This window comes from Etheostoma cragini, chromosome 12, assembly GCF_013103735.1.
Source record: "Etheostoma cragini isolate CJK2018 chromosome 12, CSU_Ecrag_1.0, whole genome shotgun sequence".
NCBI classification, from domain to species: domain Eukaryota; kingdom Metazoa; phylum Chordata; class Actinopteri; order Perciformes; family Percidae; genus Etheostoma; species Etheostoma cragini.
Window position 1 is genome coordinate 8,142,515 of NC_048418.1, and position 19,715 is coordinate 8,162,229.

At 39.9% G+C, this 19,715-nt stretch overlaps 1 protein-coding gene across 4 annotated transcripts; it reads left to right on the forward strand.

Moving 5' to 3' along the window:
* Positions 1-4,892: 4,892 nt before the first annotated feature.
* LOC117953990 (KN motif and ankyrin repeat domain-containing protein 4-like) lies at positions 4,893-16,986 on the forward strand. Of its 4 annotated transcripts, none has more exons than XM_034887423.1 (10): positions 4,893-5,177; positions 10,135-10,215; positions 10,291-11,745; positions 12,961-13,036; positions 13,355-13,654; positions 13,834-13,918; positions 14,476-14,695; positions 14,785-14,927; positions 15,014-15,214; positions 16,240-16,986. In XM_034887423.1, the coding sequence occupies exons 2-10, from the start codon at positions 10,200-10,202 to the stop codon at positions 16,330-16,332; spliced, it is 2,589 nt and encodes an 862-aa protein (XP_034743314.1). In that variant the 5' UTR covers positions 4,893-5,177; positions 10,135-10,199; the 3' UTR covers positions 16,333-16,986. The 4 variants fall into 4 exon arrangements, with proteins under 4 accessions (XP_034743314.1, XP_034743315.1, XP_034743313.1 ...); XM_034887424.1 differs by having other exon boundaries at positions 10,315-11,745; XM_034887422.1 differs by having other exon boundaries at positions 4,893-5,174; positions 10,132-10,215.
* Positions 16,987-19,715: the final 2,729 nt, after the last annotated feature.

Here is a 19,715-nt window from a genome sequence, read left to right on the forward strand (position 1 = left end):
TTTGCTGAGTGGATTATCGAAGGTTTCTTAAATTGAGCTCAGTTCAAATTTCAGTAGGCTAATTCAAGTCAAGTCAAGTCAACTTTATTGAAAGTTCCGCAATATATGCCGGACATACCAAGCAATTTGAAAATACGTTTCATTCCGGCAACCCAATCATTTGTTTTGATATCATCAGTTTAATATTTAGTCATCATTCATCAAAAAGGAAATTTAATGATTTGACAACTTACTTGAATGTTGTTAAATGTATCATGCATTACAGTGGAGTTTTCGTTGGTGTTATACATTCTGTTTCATCAACCCATTTCTAAATTTTGCTCCATTTAAACTGATGGTTACTTGCACACACCGGGTTGACTTCACTTCATTTTTCTGCTCGCCACTGCTGTAATCATTACTCTAAACTAAGAAGGTTTTCCTCTCAGCCAGGACAGTACAATATAGTGTTTTCAACTGACCTCTAGTAACCTGTTCTGCAGGCCAGGGCTGGTCCCTGTTAATGTTCTTTGGCTGGTTAATTTTTTAACTGGAAGATTACCCGTTTAACACATAGGATCGATTGAAAATATGACTTACAAGTTCATGGTTTTCATTGTTTAGTTTCATTTATTTTAATACATTAGTGAGCAGGTGCTGTGTAAGTATAGATTAATGTAATATATTATTAAGGAACGAATAAATGTTTAATCAAAAAATTAAATAAATCAACATGGATTGTTTGCACCGTAAATCTCCCTTGCAAAAAGTGGGCGTATGAGGTATAACCACCCATCCACATTAAGTGATGACCCAGGTTCTCTTCTGTAAATTGTTAACTACCCATATAAGAGCAGGGTTGCATGTGTGTGTGCACACAGTAAACAGTCCACAGCCCTGACTTGAGCATGCGGCCCTGCTCTCTGGAAGGTAAAATGTATAGGTGCCCAGTGGCCCACACTTATGAAACCTATGACACAGCAGCAGCACTCTAGCTTGAAAGAGTAAGGGTATTGGGAGTTTAGGGGGCGTATGTGACAAACAGAGAAAGGGGATGGGGCACTGATACTTATGTAACTCTTACACTCTTTATATCAGGGATTCACCATTGATCCCACAGTTATGTATAACTAACTTTTAATTTAAAATGTTGTATTATTACCGTGGGAGTAGCAGTATAGGTTGTTGTCACAAATCTATTTCCAACGAGAAAAAGTCAGTTCCCGCACACTCTTCAGTTCTGCTTTATTTGCACTCTTGGATTTCTTTTGCACAAATACTTAATGTGCTTATATAGCTGAAGGTAAGGCAATGTATGTATTGTATGTAATTTCTCTAATTTAACTTCTTAACTTACTTATTTTATTTTTATTGTACTGTTTCTGTACTACTTAAGTTATTTTATGGTTTAATTTTTGGGGACCCCAAATTTATTTAAGAGAAATTAGAGAGCTGGCAAGTGCCATAAAATTTCAGTACGACATGCATATTCAAATTCAGGAGTAAGGAAAGAGATCCGAATGGATTACTCAGAAAATGCACAGTATATTTCCCCACCAGTTTATTTTGACCTAAGATGATATCACCTATTAATATGTCAATTACTGTTACTAATTATAATTTAATCAATTACGCAAACACTACAACACTTGATGCAAGTCAAAATCCCACTGGGGCAAAACGGCATGGTAATCTGATGCAGCTACTCAGAATCTTCAAAGCTTTCTTCATCTACCTCAAGGGCAAAATAAAAGCACCCAAGGGGTTGTTATCTCACCAACAGCCATCAGTCTGTACAATATTCACTACCTGATGAAGCAAGTCTTCTGCAATATCTATTCAAACAGTCCTGGGTTGCTTTGTACACTTAGAACTGATCTGTAAGTCATTTGCTTCTAACATGGAACTATTTCTCGATGCAATTTTCCTCCTTCCATTATAACAATAAAATGACAGAGACATTTAGAAGAGATGACAATGCATATTTATTTTGAGGTCAATCCACATTTCCTTGGCTTGTTTTCAGTGAACTTTCCTAAACTTCAATTCCAGAGAGAGTTATAAGCCTATACTAATATTCATATGTAAGCCAACAACGTCTATCATGAATTACTAAATGAACCCATTATACATCCTACTGTAGATGTTTAATTATAAAATATCAACCTTTTAAAATCCACTTTGGTTTTGAGCATGGAACTACAAAAACATGCATTTGAAACCACAATGACATCTACCATCACCTTTGGGAGTGAAATTTATGTTCTGTCATGGATAAAGTAAGTTTGTTGGTTAGTAGATGATTTTTAGAAAGTCCTAGTGACTGACTTGTCAATACACACATGACTCCCATGGACATTGCCTTTATTGACAGAGATAATAAACCACATTCTTTCTTCAATATGTTGTTTTACACATTCAGTATATTTCTGCTGCTCAGTGAGCTGAACACTGATCTTAATAAAATGCTGTGTATGACACAGATAAGCTGGAGAACTATACCATTCTTAAACATATTCTACTTACTGCAGCCTCAGCCTTAACATAAACATTAAAAGTAACACTGATGGACCTTTAACTTGCAACTGACTTAAATGAATTCAAGCTGCTTTACTGCAGAACTTTATGCTTTCACTTCAAATAACCTCTGTTGTCAAGGGTCTTTAGCCCTCTGGTCAAAAGGACATTCTTGAGTCTTGGTCTCTGCTACATTTCTACTTACACTGTTTCAGTTGGCCAATGCAGCTACAGCACAACCTACAACTTCCCTGACCACAAGCCACAGTTACATAACATATAGTACATCAAATGGGGGAAGATGTTGGCTGTGACAGACATTTAGGTGGACTGAATTATACCTTAAACTTTTCCATCTGTTTTGTGTTTTGTTATTTCAGCTGTCCTTTAAATGCACAACTCATCATTGAGCCAAAAAATAATCTTATGGATATTAGAATTACTGACACAATTTTAATAATTAAACGCCATTAAAGCCTCCAAAACCATCACATGATTGTTGGTAAAAACAGCACATTCTTCCTGGCAGTATTTCGTTTTACCTTCAGCTACTTTCCACCAGGAGGCAGCGGGAACGGGGGTCTGGGGAGGGGCTCATACATTTCACTGTGTGGGCCCAAAACGTCTATTTGTGTGATATAATATTTAATGACTAATTTTTCAACTAACATTTTAAGAATTTTATTTAAAGGCCCTATTCTACCATGTCCCTATTTTCTACCATTTTAAATATGATGCAACTCTAAATCTTTCTTTGAAACTGCCTTTGAGCAGACCAAGCTTTTTTGTCTCAACTGTAGGCCAAGTTTTCTGCAGTCTGTGGTCAGTCCGTCAGCAATCCTTTGGTCCAATAAAGATTGTTTTTTCTCTCTCCCTCCCTCGAGTCAAACCACAATCCCTCTAGAGTCAGTCGTCTGCTTGGGTAATGGAAAAGGGGTATTTCTTGCTAATTCCTGCTAATTCCTTTTCCATCTATGCTGGGGCAGAAGGCGGTGGCTGCAGCTGCTCATCGAGTGGCTTTCCCACCTCATAATATCATATACACTTTATTGTCATTGCCCATTTATTTAAATTTCAAGATGGGCTCAAGTTGGATGCTGCCAGTAAACCGTTCACTGCGCATAGGCTATATGTGATGGTAAATACATTTCTCTCACACACTGAGCCAGCTGCAACACAAAGATAGAGCGAGAGCGAGAGCGAGAGCGAGAGCGAGAGCGAGAGCAAGAGCGAGAGCAAGAGCGAGAGCGAGAGAGAGAGAGATTAACTGTAAACATGAGATTTAATTAAATAAATTGAATGGGAAGTAAAGAAAGACAATGCTAGTGTCTCTGTTGTAACATGTTCACAATTGTTCAATTCTTTCATGGTGCTTAGCAGGTGATTGTGACGTTCACCATCTTAGTTTAGTGTGTTAGCATGCTTACATTTACTAATTAACACTAAACTAAAGCTGAGACTGTTTTGCAAGTATTTGGTCATGAGCAAAAGTTTTCGGCAAATTCAAAATTTGACCTGATGAAGGCACTAGATGAAAAATAAAGGGAACTCAAAAGTTATTATAATTCATCCTGAGGGAAAACAAATGTCTGTGAAAAATGTCATGGCAATCCATCCAATATTGGATGAATGGAAAATGAAAGCTGCTGGTGGTGCTTAAGTAAGACTTGGGAGAACACTGAGGTCTGGAGGCTTTATCCTCTGCCAACCAGGAATACAAAGTGCGAAACTGAGTACAAAACTTCACAGCAATCTGCCTTATAGTTGTTGAGATATTTCAGCATGGACTTAAGTGGTGGACATACCAACAGCCCAACAGACATTGCTATCCCTAGAACTGTGCCCCTTGAATGGCTACAAAAGCAATTTCCTCTTTTTCACAACAACTTTGGTGATAAACGACTGACAACCAGACCAGACAGTTGTTACATATTATCCACTACCCTTATAAAGAGCAGAAAAAGGCTTTTCTGGCATTATGGTAGTGCCCCAAAGGAAATGCCAGGTGCGGGTTGAAAGAGGATCCATGAAGAATGAGAGGTATGCACCAAGAGAGAATTAACCCCCATGGATGGCACCAAGCCCTCAACCCCCCACCAGCCCTGTTTACTTGATTATAGAGGACAGAAACCACATAACTGGGTAGGGTTGCACATTCTGAACAGGAGAGGGCAACCCAGCACTGGGTGGTCACTGATGTTATTTGAGAGCATTCTGGATGGTAGACAGTAAGTTGACTCTAGTACTTTCTCTTACACTATGTCAGATGCTCCATATCTTGACATGTTGTGACTGCTGTCTTTCCCAGCTGGCTACACCTCTAAACCCCTATTGGCTGCAGTCTGAAGGAGTAGGTGTGGTTCTGTATGCCTATAGCCTCCCACTTGTCAGTCTCATCAGACAGGAGGTACCCTAGAAAGGCTTGCTCCCAAGCCTCTCCCTACTCCGTGCTCTCTACAAGCAAACCCAGCTTCTGTTATGGCAGGGGCTGCCCATTGGCATTTACCAAACAGCCGCGGCATGCCATTCTCCTTGACAACACGTCCCTGCCTGCTCAGGAGAAAGACAGATGGACAGACAAGCTGAACTGAGCTGAGAGCAGACTGTAGTGGACTGTCTGACAAACACGCCCTCACATCAGCAAGACAAAGTGGAGAAAACTGCTGATCACATGTCACCCGGTAAGCTATGATTTAATACTCATCTTATATCTCTTAACCAGTGAAGGACTGTTGGATTGGATAGTTAATGAAATGAAATGAGATACTAAATGTTGACCTTGAAAATCTTTTGATTTGGGCCAGGCTGATCTTAATTCAGGGTCAGATAAGCTTTTGACTCTAAAGTGATTTAACAAATTTTGTGGAGTGGACCTCTGGGTCTGTGCTGAATACTAATCAGACATTCTGGAGAATTACTTTGCTTTTTAAAGATTACATTTTGAATTGTATTTTCTTTTTATTTACAATTAATGTACAGAAATGCACTTGAACCAACACACACACACGGCAGTACACTTTCAATTGTAACCTTGCCATGTTAACATACCATAATTTTCTTCCTTGCATGAAGCCCCTTGCAGCTGTTTCATACTATGAACTTTGGCTCCACATACCACACAAGGAGGCTTAGATGCCACAATGCAACTCTGACTCTGTTGCTGTTGGACAACCACCAGGACTCCAGTGGGTCCAAAATCCCAAGACTAAAACATACAAACTGAAAAAAGATCATAGAACTTCACGGATTTCAAGGAAGTCTCTATGAGACAGTGAGTGAAAATATGAGTTTGACAGAAAAAAAAGAGACAGGTAGAGCAGGAGGGGAAAGAGCGTTAAAGTCCAAACAGTTGGCTTTGGTTTCTAAATCAACTCCGAACAAAAGACAAGGTTTAGAGTTATGTGATGGAAAAAAACGCAGTCTGTACAGCCAAAAAGTGGAGGAGAGGAAGGATTTTTCCAGGAACAGAACATGTAGTTATACATACTGAACAAACAGAATGACAGAGATAGGCAAAGTTCATGGGGATAGGTCAATTATCTCAAATTTGAGAAGTAAGGCACATAACTGTTATAATGGCGGTAAAATCATTGTCCTGTCTGAGTACAAGTGAAAAGCTGAAACAAAGTGATAGTATCACATTGACAGTTCTGCAAGTTCACTCCAAGTAAAAAGAATGAATGTCTGTAATTCCCTAAGTTATGTAACAAGACTGTATAACTCTGTCAGGCTGCACTTTCAGAAGGCACAGCTAGAGCTTTGATCTTTGAGCTAGATGCTAACATCAGGATGCTAACAATGGCAATGCTAGCAAGTTTATGTTCACCCTTAGCATGCTAAAGTTGGCTAATTAGCACAAAACACCAAATATAGCTGAGGCTGATGGGAATTTGATCATAAAGCAAATTGTTAGACATATTTACAATTTTGATTTAATGGTACTAGGTGTTGAATGACGGTATTACAATTCCTCTTGAGGGGAACTACATTTCATGGGAATCAATCCTATATTTTGGAGACATTTTACTTAAATTAGCAAATGTCAACATTATGGAAATGGAAATTAAAAGTCAGCCGATCATCAAAGTCTTTAGGATTTATCCTTTTGGCAACTGTACAAAATTTCACCACAATCCATTAGATGTTGAGATATTTCAATCTGGAACAAAGTGGCAGAACAACCAACCAACACTGCCATCCCTAGAGCTGTGCCACTAGCATGGCTAAAAATGATCTTTACTGGCACCATCAGTGACTAAACCAAATGTGTCTGACTTAAATTTAAAATCCAAGAGGATCCCTTCATTCTTATCTGAGGTTTTCAAGTTTCTATCATGACTTCACTGTGCGGTCAGCCCCTCTTGCTGTGTCATGAGTTCATGTTTAATTTGTGGCTTTGGTAAAGACTTCTGTGGATAGAGATGTTGTGATTATGAGGTTTGTGCTGATACAAAAAGTCTAAAAGGTCTGTGTGAGAAGGGACACATTTACCCAGAGGAGGAGATAAGCTGTTGTGGGAACAGAAAAAGAAAAAGAACCCTAAAAGTAAAAGGAGTGCTTAGATATTTTCTAAACTGAAAAACACATAAGAGCTTTAGGTGAATTAAAAGGAAACCTTGATTTTGAAAAAAACGTAAACCCACTCTGATGCTTGACTTTGGATTGAGTTCCATGTGTGCAGAGGCAACATTGTCTGGGGCCTATTTGGGGTAAGGCAAATTTTTCACGTTTCATTTCTTGGGTTTCCTGTGAGGTGGGCCAACTGCTCCGAGCATACACAATTAAAACCTGTGCCACGAAAATGTGGAGAGAGTTAGCCAATGACTTTTGGGAAGTGCCTCATCCTAACTCTGCTATATTGTTTCCTCTGTGGTAACCTGGTCAGAAACTTGTGGGCTACAGCAGTTTTAATTTATCTTTGTTTATCTGACAGCAGGCAGTAACTAGTCCAAAAAATTACATTTCTGTTTCTGAATGTTATATATACAGCTTTCTATACGGACTACCAATACCACTCCCAAATCTGTACGGTAAATATGAAGCCACAACCAGGAAATGACTAGTTTAGCTTAGCACAAACACTGGAAGCAGTGGTTAACAGCTAGCCTGCTCAGTGTAATGGTACAAAAATCAGCCTACCAGCACCTGGTACCGGATTTGTTTAATCTGTGTAAAACAAATTTTGTTGTGATTTTACAGGGGGTTATGTCCTGGGGCCAGACCCAGGCTAGCTGTTTCCCCTTTTTTCAATAGTTGTGTTAAGCTAAGAGAAACTAAGCTAACTGTCACCCAAATGTAGCTGCCTTTTACCTTAGATAAGGGATTGGTATCAAACTCATATAACCGCAGCACGAAAATGATTATTTGTATTTCCACAAAATGTGCAATCAATCATTTCATTTTTTTTTAAATGAAATCTTGAATCATCTTTTACTTCAAACCACAAATGGATAAGCATTCCCTGAAAGTGTTTCTATTCTGTTGTACTGCAGCCAGCAGCCGGCATTTTCAACTTGATGACTGAGCCAGCAATGAGAGTGATTGAGATGTCAGTAGTAACAGGTGCTATAAGTGTTGACTGAAAGATTCTATGCTGGATCCAGCCTCTGCTTGAAGTCAACTTTAGGCTTTTTTCTTCTCTTAATCTCTTCTCTCGTCTCTATCTAAATGCCTCACTAGCTCTACACCAAATTACTTATTTTGTTGTCCTTACATTTTGTTTGTCTACCTGGAGGACATAGAATAATCTTATATTACTCTGTAAAATGAAGACACATGTCTGGGTTTCTTTTCTTGACATGCACTTTAGTATTACACTCACGTGTATAGGCTAAACTTAGACTTGTCAGATTGCTAAAAGGTCTCACTCAACATTATGAAAGCACACTGGCACAACAACATTAATACTGTATCAGTTCTAATATATAACACATGTATAAGGTTTCTGTAAATGCAATATAACTGAGCATACAGTGAGAAGAAATTATATTATGATCAATCCTTTCACTAGACAAAGGGTGTCCCATATTTGGTCAATACAGAGAACATATTGCAACTGGGGCTGTATACCAGACTTTTTACTAACTTACTTTTACTTCTGCTTATTTACTTTTTCGGTACAAAATAATGTGTCCCGGGCATCATGTTATGAAAACTGTCAAAATCTGGCCTCAGATGTTACTCATTCATTCTCTTCTTCACTTTACCCTCCTTCCTTTTTTTAGGAGTTTTAGCAGTCAAAGTTAGACATTTGAGGACTTTTGCTGAATTGTTTTTATTCCTAACTGTAAGGCATTGAAAAATAATCTTAAGGAACGATAGCGTCAATAGTATCAGAAAATGCCAAGCAACACAGAGCCCTGGTAACATGTCATTCTAGCTTAATGCTCACATACTTTCTTGGAACTAGCAAAACATTTAGTAATATTTGCACATCCTATATTATGTTAAACTCCACGCATTTGGGAACTAGAAAGGCCCAAACACTGTAATAGACATGGTATGCATTGTGTGCATGCAAGGCCTGTGTGTTTGCATGTATGTACATTTGCAACATGTCAAGCACATCTCAGTGTGTTCATCTTAGCTGGTGAAAATGTGCGCATCCTTATCTGTTGGAGGTCACAATTCCCAGCAGGGCCATTTGGTGTTGTTTGTCTGTTTACTGCATAGCTGACATTATTTAGGGCTGCGGCTCAGTGGCTGCGGTGCCTCAAGAAGACAGCGAGCTACCACAGAGGCTGGTGGTCAGGAAGGAGGAGGGAAGAGGTGAGGATGGAAAGGAAAGACACTGAGAAAAGGAGGTAGGGGATACAATGACTACATAGAGTATAGACTAGTCTCTATGATATAGAGAGAATAAGCTAAAATCAGCAGAATCAGAGGGCAGCAGAGCCATAATATAAAGAGAGGAGAGGAAAGATCCAGTCAGAGACAGTTCAGTAAAAGTAAACCAAGGATCTGGCAGAAGAATGTAGACCTAGTAGGAGGCACAGAGAGAACAGGAAGGGAGGAAAGTAGTGAGTAGGAACAATGGTTGTCTGTATTTATGTCTGTAGGAGTATATTTTGCTCCACTGGCCTTAGCTGCTGGGCCTAACAGCCCCAGGGCTATTTTCATCTCTCATTCTGGATGGCAGGGCTGTAATCAAGTGAACATCAGGCCTGCCACTGTTAAATAATAGCAGCCTGATGCATGGAAGAAATGAAGCAATAAGAGTGTGAGAAAAAAATAAGTCTTTTGCAAAATAAGAGAATGAAAGGGAGGAATAGAGTAAAAGCACTTGAGTGTAATTGAATGTTTGTGTTTTGAGCTTTGTGCTACTTGTGGGAGAATGAACAAGAGACAGATTGTGAATGGTGTACCAGAAAAGGGTTATTGCTTTTCGTAGTGATCTTGCATCTGGCCATTCAATTAAGATGGAGTCTCCTACCAAAAATTCCACAGCTAAACCTCAAATGAATGTTAGTGCCAAAAACCATCTGTTTATCCCTTCAGATATCATGAATGTGTTCATTATTCTATTAGATAACCACACAGTAAATACTTCTGCCACTTGTAAAAACGTCCAAACGTGTTTTCATGGAATGCAGACTCAATTTAATCTCTTATATGATTTGATTATGTTTGTTTTGTAAGACATCAAAGCTCCAGCCAGATAATGTGCCAACAAATTGAATGAACGACTGACGTCAAAAAAGGGGATGGAAGGACAAAACGGTAAGTAGGTGTAAAACATTACAGAATTCTGTAGCACTTGCAATGGATATTAAATCAATGTTTTAATGTCCACAGGAAATATGTTGCCCCATAAAACAGAGAATGGAATCAAAGGGAAGCCCCCGTACTCAGTGGAAACCCCTTATGGCTTTCGACTTGACCTGGACTTCCTAAAATACGTAGATGACATAGAGAAAGGTAACACAATCAAAAGAGTCCCCATCCAGCGCCGAAGCAAAGGCCCGAGAGCCAGCACTCTTCCCAGGCACCTCAACCCTTCTGGGTGTGGTTACCGCCCGAGCCCTTGGGGATCTACTGGAGCTCTTGGCCCCAGGTCCCGAGTGTCAGACGGTCAACACCATGGCTACATTTCGTGGACAAATGATCATAGGTCGCAACTTTCACCCACAGGGATCAGATCCCTGGCAGACATGGAGGCCAGAATAAAGGAGTTTGATGAGCAACCTCTCGGTAAGCACATCAGACCTCATCTCCTGCGTGCCTCCAGTATGCCACTGACAGTATTACTCAGACAAGGATCAGAGTCCACAGACGACCCTGGCAGCCTTCGGAGTTCCAGGGATCACCTTGAAGAAAGAATCACATCCTGTGAAGACGTCTTCTACTTACCGGACAGCCCTCGACCCCAGGACTACTCAGGGCTAATTAGGCGCCTGACAGAGGCCCTAGAACGTGTAGGGGAGCTGGAGATGGAGATGAGGGTGATTCCAGAGCTCAGGGCGCATATCTGCATCCTCCAGGAGGAAAGAGAAAGGCTCCGTCTGGGCTTGAATGCACACATGCCACCTCCCTCAATGAATCGAACCAAAGACCCTTACACCTTGTCCCACCATGGCACAGTGGACAGCAAAAGGCCTCGGCATGAAAGTCACATCATGTTTTCTAGAAATCACAGCGTCAGTCAAGAAGACTCTAATCCCACACACGAGTGGAGGACTAGTACAGATCTGGATGAGCTGCTGACGGTGACGACGCTGCAGGCTAAGGTAGCTGTGCTGGAGCAGAAGCTCCATGAGACTGGCCTAGAGCTTCAGAGGGCCTTAGGGCTGCTGAGGGAGCAGCAGGAGGAGAGCAAAAGGAAGGATGAGAAGATGGAGCACCTTATCAGGAATCCTGCGGTGTGGGTCCGTGCAGAGAGGGTGGTGGTAGACCAGGATGGAGATGAGACAGTGGTGAGATCCATTGACCCCTATTATAAAGTGTCAAGAAGTCCAGATGCAAGACCTGTTACCACAAATGGACAAAAAAGTCAAGAGCCGCTATTGTCTGCGGAAGCTGGAGATGCTTCAGATGAAACAGCAGAAGTGGTCCACCACATAAAGAAGATCAAGAGGCTTCTCAATCAGCAGTGGGAGTGTTTGTGTGCAGACCGCGAGTCAGGAGAGGAGGGGAAGCACCCAGACCCTAATGTCAACTCCCTGCAGCAGGAGATGATGGGACTCGTAGACATCCTTACCTCCTACTATACCCAGCATGGACACAGTGATGGAGAGATGATTCAACATGGAGGTACTGTAGCTCACAGATTGTACATTAACGATAAAACAAAGTTAAAGATACTAATGGTGGTCGCCCTCTGTCTGCCACTATTCCACAACCATCACCTAAAAGCAAATTATGTAACTGAAAATAACTGACCTTTGCAAAATAGTAATTCACAAAAGCTTTCCTCTCTTACAGACTTGTTTGAGAGGCAGTGTGCTTACATTATATGAAGGGAAATGGAATCCTATTGTTGTTATTTCGAGTTATTTATGGGAAAGAAGAAGTCAATCTATCTGCTAACACTTTAGTCATTTTTTACTTCACAACTATCCCTTGCAGGTGAACTTATCTTTGTATTTATTTATGTGACATCTGATGTTAAACATTAGTTTTAGTTGGGAATGATTGTTGACTAGTTGACTAATAATTGACTAATACTGGTGCAAGTGAGAATTTAGTTCCCACTAAGGCTGTTTTTTGGTGTTTTCAGCTGTTTTCATTTTCAGTTTTAAAGCTTCCGCCTTTGAAAAGTGCATGCAATGCTGAAGTAGCAGCTGTGAACCTCAGAGATGAGTCTGAAATCAATACACTCTCTAAAATCAAGTTATTAAAATGTTCAGTGGGCATGGACAGAAACTTAACTTAAATTGCAAAAATGACAAACATAATGGATATGAAAAGAAGTTATTACAGACGTATTTTTTATCCAAATTTGTTGGAAGATGAGCCGGTAGAGCTCTGTGTAGTAGAAAGCCTGTGTATAACAGAGCTGGAATTGTTGTCTATGCTAATAGCTGTAACTAGCAGCAACACAAGAAATGGGAGCAAGTTTATGTGTGGACTTTGAATGTTGTTGAAAAACCGCAAGCTCATTTTAATTTCATTAAAGGAACTCTTTATGTCTTTAAAGTATTGCTAAATGTGTAAAACTTCAAATCCAAATGTCACAGCACAGAAGTCTTGTCAAAATAATTTTTATTTTTATTTTATCTAGTTTGAAAGTCAATACTGAAAATCTAATTATGCTCCCATTTAGTGCTACATCATGATGTACCACTGTCAAGTTCATTGACTCTTTTCTTTATCAATGTGTGTTTTGAGAAGAAAAGTTGTGTCCAAAAGTACTATAATAAGCCATAAACCTTGACAAATATGTATTACATAAGGAGCATGTAATGTTTCTGTTGAGCTGTGTTGTGGTATTTCATCCTTATCCTCTGGGTTTTGTCTTCCATGCAGCCTCTAAATCCATCATGAGGACTGACAAAAGTGCCTCAATGACAAAAAGCCCACATTCTGTGGGTGTTAATGAAGGGTTAGTAAAAAACTCTTTCTGACTTCAGCAACCTTTAGAATTATGATTATTGCTTAAAACCATTGTTTGGGTTGACAGACAGACAATAACTTGGGGTTATTTAAAGGTGCTAAATGTGACCATAGTGGGTTCAAGGAGGGTTACCTGGGGCCCAGGATGGGGGGAGGGAATGGTTGATTGGGTTAAATTTAGATTTCTGATGCTATAAATGCTTGCAATAAATTAAAAGAAGTAATGTTTTTGAGACATTGAGACAATATGTGAACTTTTGATAATTCAAATTTTCTGCTCTGCTTTGATTTATTCATTTTTGTAAAGATGCAAAAGTGGATATCTGGTTGGGCAGGACTGTGTGAATCAGAGCGGGCAAAAGGAGAGCAGCATCAGCCCTACGGAGATGGCTGCTGTCCAGATGGATGCAGACCCAGAGAAGAGACGGATGGAAGGAGTGAAGCAAACACGCCCAGACGGACACATGATATCGGGAGGAGCAGGATCAGGGCAGACAGATGGAAGCATAGTGTGTGTGGAAGCTGAGAAAACAGCCATGACGAGACCACAGCCCCCAGGAGAACAGATGGAAGGGAACTCTGGCTTAGAAACCACCACCGGGGGCAGGTGAGAGAACTGGAACAAACACCTTATCAGTGTTTGTCTGGAAAATGTACAGTGTATATTCTTTAGGGAATTGCTCCTGTGTTTAATCTCAAGGGGCAATGTTCCTAATGCTATGAGACGAAATGTCTTTCTATTCTCTCTTTCCTTGTGCATACATACACACATGCTCTTTCTTCTAGAGAGACGGTGAATGCAGATTTTTTGGCTGCTTGTCAGTTCCTCAGAGATCACATGAATAACATGGATAACCCCAACGATGACATGGTGAGCAGTCTTGGTTCTTTAACAGAAACTTTCCTCAACTAACTAACTTTATTTAATCTGCTCTGAATATATATCAACAATGTGTACAACATAGTCAATGTGTAGTATGAAAGGTGTTTCTGTAGTGACAAACCCACAGATAATCTTTACTCAACCCTGCTGTTCCCCTCAGCTCAACTGAGAATATTGTTATTTTGGTTTTATGGCCCACCACTTTCATTCTTACAAATCCCATTAACCTTTCAGTAAAAAAGCTCTAATAAACCAGTTATATCCAACCTGCCCAACACCAAGCAGCAGACAGACACGGTTAGCAACTTGCTGGTGAACACAGTGGAGTCTTTAGCAGCTAAAGAGCTAGATATTTGTTGGTGGAGACCAAGGAGAGTGAACTTTGGACTTACGTTCGACCGTGGTACAAAAACAGTTTTACAAATTCATTCTAATGTTGCTCTGTGTCTGCTGGATGTCTCACTTTTGACAATATGACAAGTAGTGTCATAGTGTCATGTATACATTGTGTTGTCCAAATCCTGTGTTCCCCTCTTTCTTTCCAGAGGAAGGCCCTGGTCATGTTGTTCCAGCACTGGTTCAGTGCAGCAGCAGAGGAGACTTCAGAGGCCAGCAGGGTGGCTGTGTACCTGAGAGACGTAAAGAAGGCCACACCTTCACTGCTGGCCTTCTTGATCAACCTAGCAGACGACAACGGCAACACAGTGCTACATTACAGCCTGTCCCACTGCAACTACAGCATTGTCAGCCTGATATTGGACACAGGTAGTAATAGTAGTGTGTTGCACAAGCTTGTACAGGAATAGTTGGCTTGTCAATACTGAAAAGAATATACTCTTTTCTTTGTTTACCAGGTGTGAGTGATGTGAGCCTTCAGAACAAAGCCGGCTACACAGCAGTGATGCTGGCTTCACTGACTGCGCCTGATAGTCCAGGTGGCATGGAGGTGGTCCGCAAGCTAATGGAGCTGAGCAACATTAACATTCAATCAAGCCAGGTAGTACAAAGTAGTACAGATATAGTAGTTTCTTAACTAAACTCTAAATTTTAATTTTCTGTCCTGCTGTTTGTCCCTCTCCACAGACAGGCCAAACAGCTCTGCACTTGGCGGTGAGACATGGGCGAGTTGTGATGGTTCGCCTGTTGCTAAGCTGCGGAGCGGATGCTAACCTCCAGGACAGCCAGGGAACCACAGCCCTAATGTTTGCATCTGAAAGGGGCCACACCCACATAGCAAGGCTGCTGCTGGAGAGGGGCCAGTGTGACCTCACCCTGACTGACAAGGTGATACTGCAGAAAACCCTTATTTTACTTCCAATATAATATTACAATATAATAATCCTAAACCTTTGACCGGAGAAACCAGAAGAAGTTTTATCTTCATTTAAACTGCCACTAGTGTGAGATGCAGGTTATCTTGTCAGTAGTATTAATTCTACACGGTCATTATACATAAAGAGTGACAGTTAACTGGATTGAATTCTCAAAAAGAAAATAGTGCTTCAGACAGTTAAATACAATTTCAGAAATATAGTTCATATGAGTCCAACTCCATTTCTCTTGTGAAATCCTGTTGTTTGTTGACAAAACGGCATATGTACTTTTCTATTCACATGAACACAAAAAGGAGCTTATATGTATGAAAGCTTGGATGTTTTGACTCACACTGTGTGGACGTGGGTGGACTGACAGTTTGGATGCAGAAGAATAGAGCTTTCCCAGGATTAATCAAGGCTACAGTAAGACAAATCTCTCTGGGCTAAGATGAGCTAATCCGCAAACAGTACCTTATCTGCCAGTCTGGAGCGAGTAGAGGCAGGGAGGAGAGCAGAGGACAGGATGCAAATGTATCTTCTACTTTTTACACAGTCTGCATTTAAAGTAGAGTTTGCCAGAGAGAGAGAAAAAAACTATCAACCACAGGTGTCGACTCTATCTCGACTCTAAACCACGTTTCACCTTGACATAACCTAAAAAGTAATTACACTAATTAAAGTCTGATTCCTTCAAATCTCAACCCATTTATTTTAAGGGCATGAAATGCAACCTTGCACACAATTTTGTTATTTAATTTGTGTTCTGGGAGCCATGATTCCGCACCTTGATGAAACTATTCACATGAAAACAAGAACAGCCAGGGGTTTAAAGAAATGCCAATATACCAGAGCGTGTTTTTCTCCCATCCCGGAATGCTGTGTGGACATGCCAGACCCTAGGAAGGTCAGGCAATGCAAGACTAACCTCAGTCCGGCAAGTTTAACTTAATTTGATTTGTTTCTTTTCTGTCTTTCTTTCTTGTTGTCCCCCAGCGTGGTAAGACTGCACTCTCCATTGCTATGGAAGGTTCCCACATTGACACTGCCGCCCTCCTGCAGGCCCATTCTAAAGCTCGAGCTTTGTAGTACTGGGAAACTGAAAAGAAATCCGCAGACCTATAATCCTCTCTCATTTGCTCTTTTTTTGTCTAATGCACTTTGAAACCCAGTTTAATGCTGAAGCTGGATGCTTAGGTTGAGCTGTTGCGGTCATATTGTTTCTGAATTCTGGACATCTGCACAAGCTTTAGCTTGAGTTTTGGATGCTATGACATCCTTATAAAAAGACATGACATCTTCAATGAGTAAGGTAAAGCGAAGATGTGTCATGATTGCTGATGCAGTACACAATAAATACGTTTTCTATCTAAGACTCATCCTGTATGTTTGATCTTTGCACATCCAAGTAGAAGCTTAGCCTTGCAAACTAAGCAATTCAAAAATATTTATTATGATATGTGTATGCATTGGTCACATAAATATGTTGAAAGTTATTAAAAATTCTGTGTTGTTTAATGTTTTCAGAAAAGTATAGATTGCTATTTGCATTCTAGCAAAGCACTTTTTATATAAAATGTGTGTAAAATATACAGAGAAAAGCTAAATACATGCTGCATGCCTAGCACATGAAAGCAAGACAATTTGTTGGTGCTAATAAACAAACCTGTTGATTTACCTAATTACTAGATGCTATGCTGATGTATAAACTGCCTGTTTGTAATAAAATGACAGAAAACTGAAGATGTGTTGTTTCAAAGGGGCAAACATGCCCTTAAGTATAGTGGCTAAGCTGACAGGCTGCATTATGAACCTATCCTCATCCTTGTTGCTGTAGTGACAAATCTGTCCAGCAGGTGGCACAGAGTCTCCATTTCACTATCGCTACAGCCAGCCAGATCAAACACAATAAGACACATACAGAAAGTAACAATATAAAGAAAGCAATAATAAACGTGGAATTCTAAAATGAGAATATATCCATGGGCTTTGATCTAATCCCTTTCAAGTGTGACAGAAAATTATAAACATGAGACCCACAGAATTGTACTAATTCCGGTGTGAGAGAAGACACAATGAGATTCACCTTAAATCCGACTGTACGACAGCTGGTACGGCCCTGTCAGGCGTGAAAGCAGATGTGTTTGAGTGGCCTTTGTTCTTCTAGCCTCCTGGGAAACATTAAGGGACAAGGGGTTTAGTTTTGCTGCAAGGTCTTGAGATTATATTGGTGAGATAAAACAAAAAAGATTGAGTGTGGAGCACCCATTTGTAGGATTTCTGTCTGACAGAGCCAAGCCAGCTCATTTCCCTCAGGGATTTTGTTTGACCCTGCTGACTGACTGTTCTGGTGCTGTAATGACCCTGAACAAATATGTATCTTCAGAAAGAGAAAGAGATGGATGGATGGAGATGGAATCAGCTGCTTTTCTATCAGACAGTATATGAAATGTGGTACAGGCAGACAAACAAATTAGTATGGAAATCAGTATTGCTCTGAATAGATGAGCCATGTTTATAGATGAACCATAGAATTAAATCATTTTCACGTGTACATATGGGTAAGGCTATGTGCCTACTCCACAGATGTATACTTGTAAATACGCCATACCCCACCCAAACGAGCCTTTACGCCACAGCGAATAAATGTGTTTATCTTTTCCTTTCTGCAGCCGTGAACATTGATGAATCCTTTTTGCCTGCTGCAGGAACCACTTGACTAATAAAAACAAACAGAAAACCTATTACACAATATCCTAATTGGAAGTGGTACAAGGAAGAGTTTGAAGACAATTGCCCTACTTCAGTTTAATAATGATAATGGGGTGGATTTATCTACAACGGTTTTCCTGTCTGCTGATGAATCACTTTGTAAGTGGATGAATATAAAAAGCAGCTCAGTCAGAATAGACTCTTAATGTACAGTGCTAGCAGCTTCTTGTCTGATTTAACATGAAAAGCAGAAATTTCACTGGCCTTACTTGGCCAGTTGACTAGTCGCCTAGCAGCCAATGGTAGCAAACTTAAAGGGAAACTACGCCCATTTTTCAAAATTCAAACATGTCATTTCTATGATCAAAGACGGACCAAAAATATAACGTCAGTAAACATGAACAACGCTCTCCCAAATCTAAAAATCAATGATAAAACTCAAATTTGCGTTATCATCATGTAAAAGTGTGGAACTGCTCCAAAGACAATGAATATAGTGCTACATGTTAGCAAGTCCGTCAAACAAGACGTAAACACAAAGAAGACCTTATCAGGAGACATTTATTGTTGCCTAAAGGTGACGTTGTCTTAAAAGCTAAATTCATGAAGGGTTTTCACACACACATTACAACTATGGTTAATGTGTTGAAAAACAATGATCTTTTATAAATTTAGCAGACACTTAGCATTATTAACACTCATTCAAAGTGACTAAATTAATTTAAGTCCAACATTAACACACACTCATGTGTAGCTTTGTTGCCCAAATCCTACTGAAATTTGTGCGTCTCTTTAGCTTCTAAATTCTCATCTATGTTCATTAGCTAGTTGCAAACTTTGTCTGTCTGCCATTTGGTGCAGCATATGGTGCTTATATGTGGTTTATCAGAGCTTCTTTGCTTAAAAACAGCTGAAATCAGGGTGTGGTGTGAGCACCCACAAACCAAAACAGTGAACCGTCTTTAGCTTTAGCTCCCTAGAGCTGAGAGGAAGTGCAGAGTTGGGAATTAAATCTGAGTTTGTTACTACTGTGCTAACACCTTTTTTCACATTACACACAGTTGTTTGACCCATTTTTTGAATTAAAAGTGCTACATTAAAACAACTAATTTAACTGAAATATGAATGGAAACTCAATATGTCAATAAGCTATCGCAGATCTTTGATGACACAAACGTATTCTCTATGAGAAGCAGGTCTGTGACATTTGATCTTTTGTAGAAGAAAAGAACCCACACATTAAGGAAATTTTCAGTCAGATTTTATATACCAATATATAGAGATATTCAAAAGTAATCCACTACAGAAAATCAAAAAGTGGAACCAGTTTGGTCTTCATACAGTTTATCTTTGCATGTACAGTGACATGATCCCTGTCCTTTTCATAAAAAAAAAAAAAAACTTACAGGAGGACAAAAAAGTAAACAAAAAGGCACAAATAAACAACATTCCATCATCTCATTAACACCAAGGTTGGGAAGCGTTGCAAAGATGTGGGCCTTTTTTTTGGGAGGGGACAATGTGTTTTACGTGGGCTAACAAAGAAAAATAGGTCACACGCAGAAAGGGTGTTAAATGGTGCACAGCAAGAAACAACACAAACCACTTTGGTGGATAATTCAGATTTCTTACAATCAGGGAATGCAGTGCTCTCCTTGTATACAAATAAGTTAATATACCTGTTAACACTTTATCTAAAATCTTATGTACATTTTCTCTTTTACATAATTGTATAATACATTATCAAAAACCTTATGAAA